The 13,985-nt window shown below is 45.0% G+C and overlaps 1 protein-coding gene across 1 annotated transcript; it reads right to left on the reverse strand.

Annotated features, from left to right (window-relative positions):
- Positions 1-2,562: 2,562 nt before the first annotated feature.
- Positions 2,563-12,691, reverse strand: LOC139455229 (uncharacterized). The gene is made up of 5 exons (XM_071236774.1): positions 12,607-12,691; positions 7,809-8,802; positions 6,869-6,928; positions 5,215-5,274; positions 2,563-4,001 (listed from the first exon to the last, which is right to left on the reverse strand). Exons 2-5 carry the CDS (start codon positions 8,797-8,799, stop codon positions 3,322-3,324), a joined length of 1,791 nt encoding a protein of 596 aa, XP_071092875.1. The 5' UTR covers positions 8,800-8,802; positions 12,607-12,691; the 3' UTR covers positions 2,563-3,321.
- Between the last annotated feature and the right edge of the window lie 1,294 nt (positions 12,692-13,985).

Genomic DNA, 13,985 nt, shown 5'->3' on the forward strand with positions numbered 1-13,985 from the left:
ACGTCGCGTCTAAGATTATTGCACTTATATAGCGACTTGCATGAACGTGTGTGTGTGTGTGTGTGTGTATGTGCGCGTGTGTGTGGCTGCTTGTATTAGAACTGACTATTGCCGATTTTATTGTGCTAGCCAATTTAGACACCACGCCGCAGTTCAACATGAATACCCCACTATGACGCCAAGGGCGGATCCAGCATTTGTGAAAGGAAGGGGTCCAATAACTAAATCCTTTCTCTCGACCCGCCTATGGGTACAGTATACTGACTCCGAGTCAACCAGTCCTTGTATTTAGCCCCGTAATGTCGAGCACCAGGCATTTTGGGATCGAACCCGGACCTTCCGCTCCCTGGGCGGACGTTCTACCACTAGACCACGGAGGCGGTCCTCAGTGAGATGGGACATGTCATGTCATAAAAAGTACATGTGTACATGTAAACATATACTTAACAAAAATGGTTGGGGATCATGAATATTTTGGGGGATATTTTTATGAAATTTCTTCTTCACAACAAAAAACATCCCAGAAATATTCATTATCAGTAAATTATGTAGCGGTTTCTAACAAAACTGTCCTTACAAAGGGGATTCCGGACTTGTTTATCGGTTGTTGATCCTGCTTCCTAAAAGGCGCAATTGTATTGCAATTTATCAAGTCCTGCATCCGGTTGTCACGCACACGACTAAACGTCCTTGTTAAGCAGCTGTATTAAAACAACAACACTACGACCAACTTGTTGTTGGACAATTTGCCACGTTCCCGTCGGACATATGTATACACTACACTAGACGAGGGTGAATCGCGTGAATCTTAAATAACTGAGATTCCACATCTCAGTTAGTTCAAAATTCTCGTGATAAAAATTCTTCTTCATACATTGCTTTGCTAAGATACGGATAGACATTTCAGACAGGCATCATATACTCTGCAAAAAAGGAAACGCAAAACTAGTAACATCGTAAATATCTGACACAGTGTGTTGCCGACAACTACACAAAATGAATACCAAAGACGAATTGGACATCTCTGCATGGGTTGGGATTGATTTGTGTAGAAAGAATCAGGTACTTCAGACATTTGGTAGAAAGATAGAAAAATCGCAAACATACAACCACGTGAGAGCCCGGCGCCGAAACACAGAGACATGACATGCACGTGCAACTCTTTTTTGGTTATGATAACGTTGGGTTTTCATTTGCATGCCATCACAATCTTACAGCAAGCGAGTTGCGAAAACAAGCCACTACTGACGGAAGCCCATCTTCCCGGGGCAAGGGAGTTAACTGACTATAAAAGTCCAGTTTCCACCCTTGCCGAACTAGGCTGGTATTATGGAGTTACATTTTGGCTGGACTAACGAGTATCTGCATAGTCCAATCAAAATGGCGCACGGAAATCGAAATCCGGTACGTAAAGTGTCATGCAGATTTCGGTCAACTGCAGGATTTGCAAAGCATGTGCACCGCTTGCTCGTTGTCAACAGATATTTCCTAAACCATTTCATGTTTTTAATCAAGTTGCTCACGTGAGTTGATGCACTTCGCGATGTAAGACTAGTTTTATCACAATATGGATCTTGATTATCGATCAGATCGTCTTGACTGGGCGCCACCGTTTTGTTTGAAGCAAATGCAAGTGATACGCGAGGTTGAATCTGATTGGTCAATAGGAGAGGCATAGAAAGGAAATATCTCGTAATAGCCAATGGTGGCACCCAGGAATTCCAGCCAAGATCGGCAAGGGTGGAAACTGGACTTTTAAAGTCAGTTAACTCTCTTGCCACGGGAAGATGACGGAAGCCTGGCGCAACAACGCCATCGGCCGACTGCAAACAGGGGAGTCATCTTCAGCTGTAGCCATGTATTTCTACGTAGCACCAATCACCATTGCAGGACTAGAACCGTATCACTACTAGACGTCGTGTTTACAGGCGTCGCGGGTTGGTAGTGTGATGATGTGGGCAGCCATCTCCCACACTGGTAGAACAGACTTGGTGCAAGTTCTTGGAAATGTAACGGCACAGCGTTGCACGGATGAGATAACGGTGGCCATAAAAGATATTGAGAACAGATGACCTTCACCTTGAAAATGTACTGTTCCATGTGTGCCATATGGAACCTGGGTCAATGGCAATGATGTGTGCCAGTTTTAAACAATCAATTACCATCTGTTGATTCTTTATATGATATAAAAAGTATACATCTGAAATCACTTTTGCGTTGTTCTTTTTTTGCAGAGTATATTATCGCAATTTGTAGTGTGCGTCTGGGCCGTGGGGCAGACGACTTCCGCCATCCCTCGTCCACAGCTTCCCCCCACCCACAGCCTCACTCGAGTCATCTGCTATTACCAAGTATCTTATTATTTCTATATCCATTCTACCCTGGACCCATTCGCAATCAAACCTCATCTTGATCCGCCTGGCAGGGTGAATACCCCAATGTCCTCCGTAGAACACCGTATGTTTCAGTGAAACGATGTTTTTCTTCAAACACGCACGGCAATCTATAAAATGTTTTATTATTTTAGACGAATGCTATATACAATTGTGAAAATCGTTTCCTAAAACACTCAAAAAACCCGTTCACATCTCTTGTAACGACGACAGGTTTACACGAGACATACCTTATGTAAACTATGCCTACTGCCCTCGATCCCAGTCAAAAGCGATCGCAGCTACGACTGTCGTAACTCAGACGTAAAATCGACTTACGATCGCTTTGTGAAACAGGATCATGTTCACTGAGCCATCTTGAAATTTTTATCCGTCTCTAGTATATTTATCGTGGCCACGTCGACCCTGTAGTATCATTAAGTTTCGTCCTTAGCTTCTGCCCTATAATCTAGACTGGTCCCCTGCCTCTTGTTGGCAGCCGCTAGCTGAGGTGAAGAGCAGGATACCAGTCTAACCAATACTCAAGGTAGAGATGAGTCCCTTAGCTTCTGCCCCATAATCTAGACTGGTCCCCTGCCTCTGTTTGCAGCCGCTAGCTGAGGTGAAGAGCAGGATACCAGTCTAACCAATACTCAAGGTAGTGTTGTGTCCCTTAGCTTCTCATCTCCATTCGGCTGGTCCCGGAATGGGACAAGTTGGTCACGACTGATATTTACCGGGTAGAGTTGTGTCCCTTAACGTCTGTCGGATGCAGATGTGATAGTTTCGTCTGTTTGATTGTCATAAACCGGCAATCACGGTGATCTGAGCCTATGTGATAATATCCTTTAGACCTCTTTTTAACACATGTGCGAGATGACCTTGAAAATGCTGCAGTGTGTTAAATGACGATGCAAGCGTCATAAGTCGTTGAGATACCTGCATGTCATTAAACAGCCGACATCATGCTCGCTTGGGGAAACAAGGCAGTAGTCAGAGTGTCGCTTAACGCTTGTGAAACTTGAACTTTGTTCCCAGAAATAATTTCCGAATTGATACTTGTCCATTCCGGCCGGCCGAGATATAATATAGGCCACAGTGCTCGTTCAAAGACCACGTTAGACACACTGGCTAACAGCCCACCACTCACATCCAGAATGTCTATCTGTCTCGTGGCCCTGTCAAACAAGAACCCAAGGTGAAGGTCACACGACACGCCAGCTTGATTATGACCAATAGCGCAACAGAACACATCTTTCCCATCATACATCACAAAGAGACACACGCGATTCCCATGATTCTTGTGCTGGTTGCACGTGCGGAGTTCAAGGTTTAGTTCCGCTGTTTGGCTCCACGCGACGTCCATAGGGTTGCTCACGAAGCTGATCTGGAATATATTCTTTCTGTCGGGTATGGGTTGTTTTAGTTTGAATGTAACCTTCATCTGAAACATTATCCGATGAACTGCTTGTAGATCGAGACTAGGGGTCAGAAGAACATGTCTCTGCGCTCGGATTCGACAGCCAGTGTTTGAGATTGGGTTTGAGGGTATGGCGTTCGACACAGTAGAGCCGGATGTCGCAATGATGTCGTCACTTGCCGTGCTGAAGTCATATTCCATGTATGGACCTACAAGTATAAAGACCATATTCCATATATGAACCGGCAAGTTTGTTTGATGTTTTACGCAGCAACAGCAATATTCCAGCTATATGAGGGCGGTCTGTAAATAATCGAGTCTGGACCAGACAATCCAGTGATTCATATCATGAGTATCGATCCACGCAGTTGGGATTCGATGACATGCATTAACCAAGTCAGTGAGCCTGACCACCCGATCCCGTTAGTCGCCTCTTACGACAAGCATAGTCGCTTTTTTCCCGCAAGCATGGGTTGCTGAAGACCTATTCTAAAGGTCATATTCCATATATGCACTGGCAAGTTTTAAGGTCATACTCCATATATGGACCTGCAAGTGTAAAGAACATATTCCATATATGGACCTGCAAGTATAAAGGCCATATTCGATATAAGGACCTGCAAGGATAACGATCATATTCCACATAAGGACCTGCAAGTATGAAGGTCATATTCCATATATGGACCTGCAAGGATAAAGGTCATATTCCATATACGGCTCAGCAAGTATTTTGGTCAAGCATACATGAGAAGACTGGAACCCGTGAAGATCCAGGTTACAGTTGGTCTTCAGCATCCCATGCTTGTCGGAAGAGGCCACTAACGGCATCGGGTGGTCAGGCTCGTTGACCTGGTTGATGCATGCCATATCCTAAATGCGTAGATCGATCATCACGATGTCAATCACGGGGGTACAGACTTGATTATTTGCAATTTTGTGGAATATTGGCGAGTGCCGTAGTAACCAACATTCACTCAAAAAGCCAGGTCACTACTGAGTGGGAGGCCTTATATAGAAAACTCCACCGGAGTGTCTTTTGATATCAAATATATCACCGAGTCGATAAAAATTTAAAACTTCGGGGCTGCCGAGGACCTTTCAATATTTATCGACGAGTGTTAATAGATTTTATATCAAAAGTCTATTAATCAGCCAAAATATTTCTTCCCAACTTTCAGTTTGTAAGTTTCTTGAGTGTAAAATAGGTTATCAGCCTCAGTGATAGAAACATGTGTGATATCACTGGATTGTGACGTCATGGTAACCGATGACCTCACAATGGTCTACAAAACGTTGAGGTGCAATTTCATTGAAGCGCTATGGATGACATAAGCAGTTTCCGATTTCGTACCCGTTTCACACACAAGTATCCCCACCTAAAATGTCAGTTTAGCTTTTATTTCACTAATACCTTATACTTACATAATATATGCTTCACGTCTTTGTCCTTCTGTAGAACTACTACTTGATCCCACTGAGAACCTGAACAAAGAGTAGTCCAGGTTACATACAAGGTCATGGCATCAAAATAAAGGGCGTATATGAGGAAATTAAAAATGTCTCGCGAAATATCAGGGAGATTGAAACTGTAGGAGTTACAGGCTGATGCGCCCTAAAACAACATAACAGCCTTGTATTTCAGGTTGAGATGCATGGTTGGTCCGTGGTTGCTGTTGGCACTAATGACGACAAAAACACCCTGACGGAAGTTATCACCACGGCACACAAGTCAAAGAAAATGCAGAAATAGTTTTGAAAAACGCCTGAAAACACTGTCTTAATGAAGTACGCCCACATGCTGTGTGACCCATGAAGATCCGGGGTCTTCAGCAACCCATGCTTGTCGTAAAAGGCGACTATGCTTGTCGTAAGAGGCGACTAACGGGATCAGGTGGTCAGGCTCGCTGACTTGGTTGATGCATGTCATCATGTCCCATTTGTGTGGATCGATGCTCATGTTATCAATCACTGGATTGTCTGGTCCAGACTCGATTATTTACAGACCGCCGTCATATAGCTGAAATATTGTTGAGTGCAGCGTTAAGCAACAAACATACAAACAAACAACATGCTTTGTGCGCGACGCCTAAGTTAAGTTTTGCAAGGTGAGGAGAAATGGGGTTTAACGCTGCGTCCAAGGTTAGTGCACTTATATAGCGAAGTGTGTGTGTGAGTGTGTGAGTGTGTGTGTATGTGAGTGTGTGTGTGTGTGTCATTATTCAAACCGTGATTCAAAGCGCAAGTGTAAATTAAATGTAACAGCGCGTCACGTTTACCCAAAAGATGAAAAGACACTTTGAACGATATGACAACGCATGCATTTCCCTTTCACTTGACCATACAGTGATACACCCTCATCGTCACTGTAACGCGATCCCGTCTTCCCGACAACATACTGTCAGTCGTTCCTTTGTCGTCGTGCTTTGTGAAGTCGTGACGGCGTTAACAATCAGACCTATGTCAAAAAACTATTTGCGTCGTGGCACTAGCTATAGATAGAACATTTCTCTTCTTAATCGAATGGGGGCGGACTGGTAGCCCAGTGGTAAAAGCGTTCGCTCGTCACGCCGAAGACCCGGGGTCGATTCTCGACATGGGTACCATAGGTGAAGCCCATTTCTGCTGTCCCCCGCCGTGATATTGCTGGAATATTGCTGAAACACACTCACTCACACTTAATCGATGGACACACTTACTTCAGCTGGATCATCAGATGGTTTTCATGTACGTGATTCTACTACTCTCAACCCCGTGACGACCCCGTGACGACCCCGTGACGACCTGGATCCCCAGAGACGACTAATAAGTTATTTTTTTATTTTATTTTTTTATACGCCGCACTCAACAATATTCCAGCTATATGACGGCAGTCTGTAAATAATCGAGTCTGGACCAAACAATCCAGTGATTGACATCATGAGCATCGATCCACGCAATTGAGATACGATGACATGCATGAACCGAGTCAGTGTGCCTGACCACCCGGTCCCGTGTTACGACAAGCATGGGCAGCTGAGGGTCTCTCCCCGTAAACATCATAGAGACACACGTGACACGACACAAGTGTGTGAATTACCTGTGTGACATTCCTCCTGCGAACCACGTGCTGACACCACGTGGACCTTGACCTCAGCGGCTGAAATAAAATACGTCATCATCACAAAAGTGAATTTTCCAAAAGTTAGGGGAAAAGCAGGAAAATATCATTTGACCTGAGCTTAGGCTGAAGAAAAAACCAAATTGTTCACGTGACATGCTGCAGGATAAAATGCAAGCGCACACCAGCACTCACCCACATTCTCCCCAATCCCTATCAAAAGTTGAGTAGTGTATGATTGGAACACATACCCATGCTTACATGATAATACTTTGCTAGGACATTCAGCGTCTCCAGATAGGTTCAATTTGATACCTCTAATTCTGTTTGAAACCTCCAACGTTTGACATTACCTTGTTGAGTCTCCTAAAGACCCAGGTAGGTTCAATTTGATACCTCTAATTCTGTTTGAAACCTCCAACGTTTGACATTACGTTGTTGGGTCTCTGAAGGCCCCAGGAGGGTTCAATTTGATACCTCTAATTCTGTTTGAAACCTCCAACGTTTGACATTACCTTGTTGGGTCTCTGAAAGCCCTAGGTAGGTTCAATTTGATACCTCTAATTCTGTTTGAAACCTCCAACGTTTGACATTACCTTGTTGGGTCTCTGAAGGCCCCAGGAGGGTTCAATTTGATACCTCTAATTGTGTTTGAAACCTCCAACGTTTGACATTACCTTGTTTGGTCTCTGAAAGCCCTAGGTAGGTTCAATTTAATACCTCTAATTGTGTTTGAAACCTCCAACTCTTGACATTACCTTGTTTGGTCTCTGAAGGCCGCAGGTAGGTTCAATTTGATACCTCTAATTCTGTTTGAAACCTCCAACTCTTTACATTACCCTGTTGGGTTTCTGAAGGCCCCAGGTAGGTTCAATTTGATACCTCTAATTCTGTTTGAAACCCCAACTCTTGACATTACCTTGTTGGGTCTCTGAAGGCTCCAGGTTGATAGAGTTGCAGTGACTCTCCTCGTCCATCCCTCTCGGTCTTTCCATGGGAGTAAAGGTGACTGTCCTGACCAGTCCAGCACCGGTCATAATAGTAGAGGCCAAATTTTGAATATTGGCTGGAACAAAACTGACGCCCCGTCTGACGAACTTTACATCCTGTGGCTTCTCCTCAAGAATTGACCTCAACGATTTCTGTGGACTCTTAGACGCTTCGATTAATTTCAACTGTGTGACCTTGTGTGATTCGATTGCCCTTGTGATGATCTTGACCTCCCTCTCGACCTTTGACTCCACTTGTGACAGAAGCTTCCCCCTGCGTTGTTGCAGTTTTTCCACAAGGTCATCAAACACATGGTTAATGTCGTCCACGACCGCCGTCTTGGAGTGGACAATCTTGTCCCTAATACTGGATAATTCCTCCATCCTTTTCCCCAGTTCAGTAATCTTCCTGGAAACAACATGTCCGCCATTTTGGCCTTGTTCCGAGCGACCTTGACGAATGGTGCTTCTTCTGACTATCTGGTCCGATCTCGCCTGCTCAAACGTGACAGTGACGTGTCGTTTGGTCCCCCGATTTGCTAAATGAGCAAACAGACACCCAGTACACAGAAAGGCGACGCACGTGTCACATTTGGCGGAGGCAGGGGTGGGTTCCTCGCAACGCGAGCAGAAAGGGACAGGGCTGCTCAGTGATGTCTTCAGATGCTCCAAGAACCGCAGGATCAGCTGCTCTTTCGGGAGGGACGTGACCCCTCCGGGAAGGTCACAGTCCTGGCGACACATGGGGCATGTTATTTTCGGAATGTCTCTGCTGTACGTCTTCAGGCACGGCTGACACAACGTCTGTGAGCAGCACGGCAGACGACGTGGAATACGGACACTCTCGTCGTAATGGTCGAGACATATCGGGCACTCCAAGAGTGCTTCCTTGAGACTCGCTAGGATATTCGCTGCAGTCATAATCTGGAAGGAGAAGTAAGTGAGTGAGTATGGTTTTACGCCGCCTTTAGCAATATTCCAGCAATATCACGACGGGGGACACCAGAAATGGGCTTCACACATTGTACCCATGTAGGGAATCGAACCCGGGTCTTCGGAGTGCCTAGCGAACGCCTGAACCACTAGGCAACCCCACCCCCTTGGAACGAGAAGACACAGCTGTAAGAGGTTGTAGTTGGGGTGGGTGGGGAGGTGTATTGTTTTCAAAGTCCGTACGTATCGAGTTTTGTTTTCGATCTGCATGGGCCCCGTTTACAAAGCGATCTTAGCGCTACGACTGCGTCAGGCAGTGTTATGGTATGGGAGTTACGATCGTCTTAGCTCTAAGACGCTTCGTGGTACGGGGCCTTGGACGAACATTTTGGTATCTGAAGGTAAGTGATTTAAGAAGTGATCAGCATATATTATACATATAAATGTTTCATGATTTTATGAATCGGAGAGGGAGAAGTGTGGTGTAAATCCTTCAGCGCACATTCGCAGAATTTTTTAGCGGGTCGATCCATAGCCCCTAGTCGTAGCATATAACAAAAACTACAGTAAACTACGGTTATAACGAACACAAAGAGACCACTACTTTTAGTTCGTAATAACCGTAGTTCGTTATAAGCACCTATACAGCATATATACAACAAATGGCCGGGACTAAAATTTAGTTCGTAATAAGCGTGTTCGTTATAAACGTAGTTTACTGCATTACACGACGAACTGGTGATGGGATCCTATGCCAATCTGCTGTCTACATATAGATAGGGGGCACGGGTTGGCCAGAGTCTAAGGCGCCGCATTTCGCTGTGCTGAGTTGCGTCCCTTAGTTGTGTGCAAGTTGTGTGCAACATCCGGGCTTTCCCACAGTTCGGAATGTCGTGGACCAGAAATAACTTCATCTAAATCAGATAGCTACTTAGCGTCAGTAGAGCTTGGGTGGACAAGCGCTGAAAGAAAGCTCCACTCTCCTCAGTGCGTCATCGCATTTCGACAGCACGGGTCGTTGCACGCATTGTCAAGTCACGACTCTTCAGTCATCATCGAAGGCATATTTCCTTTACGAAAATAACTGTGATTCAGTGATATTTGCGGGCTAATTTATATTTTCGTGAAACTAATAATACGCCTGCAAATACTCTTCGTACATTGAATCCCCGACAGGGGGTCAGAATCGGCTCCGTGTACGTTATTCTTGCCGTAAGAGCGACTTATTCGTCGTTACATTTTTGTTGTTGTTTAACGCCGCATTATTCCAGTACTATGCCAGCTTTATGATGGCGGTAAATAGATCGAATCGGGACCAGACCAGTGACTGATGTTCTGAGCCACAATCCAAGCCGTCTGGGTACGATGACACGCAAATAAACCAAGTCATCGAACCCGACCACCCGATCCATTAAGTGGCCTCTTACAACCAGCATGGGTCCCGTGAAGATCCGGGTTAGAATAGGTCTTCAGCAACCCATGCTTGCCGTAATAGGCGACTATGCTTGTCGTAAGAGGCGACTAACGGGATCGGGTGGTCAGTCTCGCTGACTTGGTGGATGCATGTCATCGAACCCAATTGCATTGATCGATGCTCATGTTGTCAATCACTGGATTGTCTGGTCCAGACTCGATTATTTACAGACCGCCGTCATATAGCTTGAATATTGCTGAGTGCGGCGTTAAACAACAAACAAACAAGCAATACAACCAGCATGGGTTGCTGGTGACAAATTCAAACCCGGACTCCTAACTGGGCCTTTTTTATGATTATATTTCGTAAAACAATATACACCAGAGATAATATACACCAGTAAGTGGGGGCCGTCTCAAAATCTTACCAATGAAGTGTTTACCATTTTGAGTGTAATGTCAACACGCTTACGCTCATTGGTAGTGTCGAGAAATACAACTGGAGTTATTGGTGTCGGACTCCACCTGCGGTTTCTTCAAGGACGGTAGGGTGGCGCAGTGGTTGACAGGCGTGTTCCAACACCAGGTTCGATGCCTACAGTAGTCTAGTGGTAAAAGCAGCCGCTCGTCACGCACACGACCCTAGATCGATTCTACACACAGGTACACGTTTGAAGCCTGTTGTGACACACACACGCTCACTCACTCACTCACTCACTCCAAACCCACCCGCCTTGATGCCCCTTCCTTGTTTGCTGGTCCCATTGTCGTGGGGTTTACTGCGGGGTCAGCTATGAAATATCTGCGTCACCCCGCCCCCTCTTTCCACATAAGGCCGTCACGTCGTTATGTAAGTGAAAAACTAATTCATGGACGAAAACAAGTGTTAAATGTCTTTTACGTGGCATGGGCAATATCTAAGCCATTTGGCGACAAGCAACAGGGTTCATGGTCTCCACAAAACCACTAGGCCGTCTATTGTTACATAAGTAGGGGAGACGTTCGCGTACAGACGCATGTCGCACTGGCGGAGTATTGATTGATATGTATATATAGGTCACATGAACGCATTGTAGCAACGGGAGTATACACGGTAACCATCACACTAAAAGAGAGACTTTAATCCTACACTAGTTGCCAGATTAGAGTTAGGTGAGTTGATACGGGGTTTAACGTCGCGGCCAAGATTATTGCACTTATATAGCGACGTGCACGTGTGTGTATGTGTATGTGTATGTGTGTGTGTGTGTACAAGTCGGACTAATGCCGATTCTATAGTGAGATATCATGCAGGAGTTTAACATGAATACCCCACTCAGACACAGTATACTGACTCCGAGCCGAGCCAGCGCCAGTCAGGGTGACAACAAGTACCATATTTTAACGTCTTTTGGTATGACGCGGTCGGGGATCGAACCCCGGACCTTCCGCTCTCCAGGCGGGTGCTCTACCACTAGACCACGGAAACGGCAGCCAGTTTAGAGGTGTAGCAGGGGAAATGATGTGACAGGATTCAGTCAGCGTCGCGAGACTATGAGCGGAAGTGATTGTATTAATTGCCATATATTCATCGAGTGAACGTATTTATGTCCATATCTGCTGCATCACCGAAGGCTTGAATATGTAGTGTGGGAACGGCTTGAGTGAGTTTACCGAGAGTGGGGGGAGAGCGCGGGGTTGGGGTGGGGTGCTGTGGGTTGGGGTGGGGTGATTGTGGTGGTGGTGGTAAGTGATTCCCAACTCAGGTGGAATGATGCGCATCGTGTCCGGAATGGTAAAGGTTTCAACAACTGAGCGTCGGTGTGGTGCAGACAAACCAAGGGCCATCGTCAGTGCAAATCTTCCATTCGAACCCAATACCAAGGGGGGCATCTCTGCATTGGAAATTGTGCCACTTTTGACGAATAGGGCATATTTATCACAGAACAGTAAACAAAGCCTCGTTGGAGAATTACGGGTAAACATTAACTGAATGATATATAAATAAAGGTAATGATATCCACAAAAACCGAATAACATCCAAATAACCCGAGTGATATCAACATAAACTGAACGATATCCACATAAACGAAAAGATATCCACATAACTCGAATGATATCCACATAAACTGAATGATATCCACAATAACTGAATGGTATAGACATAAACTGAATGATATACACGCACGCACGTGGAGAACACACACAATACACATCTGAATAAATACTCACGAGAAATGAACCAAGTCGCCTGAAGGTGATGGTTGACTACCTGTGAAAAATGCCGTCTTACCAGGTAGTTATTATCGAATATTACACAGTCTGTTTTCTACATAATGTGATGTTAACAGAGCTCCCCGCTATAACACATCAGCCACTGTAGACACAGTTTACAAGACTTACCGCGTATCATGCTGTGGGCATGTTAGGTCGACGAATCCCGGATAATACTGCAGATGACCAAGTTGTATATTGGGACTCCTTCCTTAACACGATAGTCTCGCTGACAACGAGACCTACACACGAGGAAGAAACGAGATACGTCGAGCGTGACTTTATGTTTACTTAGTGGCAGTAGTAGTTTGTCATGACATGACCTGTGACCTTTGACCTCTGACACAGCTTGTCATTGTCAAGCCGGGTGTAGATCTATTTTTGTGATGCATTACCTCCTTGAAGATTAAGTTAGGTTTTAGCTGATAACATTCATTAAGGTTACCCCGACCTTCCGGCTGATAACCTTGTTCGGGATGATGTATGTGTGTAGGCGGAAAAGATACCGCGTGCAACTCCTTTCGGTTTCAGGCCGTGAAACCTGTACGTGTCGGCACTTCGGGCTTTTCCGGTTTCTTCCGTGAGTGTTCGGAAGATGAACGGGTATACCTGTGGTTTCTGTTAGATCATGTACGTTAACTGGTGTGAGTAAGTGAATGGATGCTGTTTTACGCCGCTTGGCGGGTTACAGCTATTCGCAGTGACGGTAATGACGTTCATAAGTGAATTACTGAGTTAGAGAGTGTTTGCTGTTGTAGCAGTATAAATAGGCTGTTTTATCATCAGAATAACAATAATAATAACAATCATAATCATACTAATACTAATAATAATAATACTAATGTCGGATGAAATCGGCTGGCCTTAAAAGTTAAACAGATGGCTTTCAGTTTGCTGCTCCGTCCCAGTCACTTCCCCCTCGAAACCGTAAAATGTGTGATTTTGCAATAAAATGTAAATATGACATGTAGATTATGCCATGATTTAATGAGACGCATTGTCAGTGGATGCCCAGCTTTGGCCCAAACACGGTATCTTAAGCGACATTGAATTGATTGAATGACTCTTCCCAATGCTTGTGGTTTTGACACAGAGGTCCATCCATGGTTGGACCCAGAAAATGTCGAGGGCGTCATGGAAAATGATCAATGCAAATTTCTTTGGAATAGGCCCGTATACAGCCTCAGACCGATCCAGGCCAATAAACCTGATCTTGTCGTTTTTGATAAATCCAATAAAATCATTATATCTTTGAATTTCCCGTCCCTTTTAACACTAATGTGATTGACAAGATTCAGGATAAAAAAGGCAAATATGCGGACCTTATCCCAAGTATCAAGTTGTCCGACTCCCCATTGTTCTTGGTGCCTTAGGTTTGGTACCTCCCAATCTGTTGACTGACATTGGGAGAGTACCCGGGAGTGTTGCCAGGAATACAGCCCTTCTGACAATCTGGGTAATGTAGAAGGCTGCAGGATCGGGGAATCTTCACATTCTCCGAAAAACTG

The sequence above is a fragment of the Haliotis cracherodii genome, unplaced genomic scaffold, assembly GCF_022045235.1.
Source record: "Haliotis cracherodii isolate W230 unplaced genomic scaffold, xgHalCrac1.p SCAF_11, whole genome shotgun sequence".
NCBI classification, from domain to species: Eukaryota; Metazoa; Mollusca; class Gastropoda; order Lepetellida; family Haliotidae; genus Haliotis; species Haliotis cracherodii.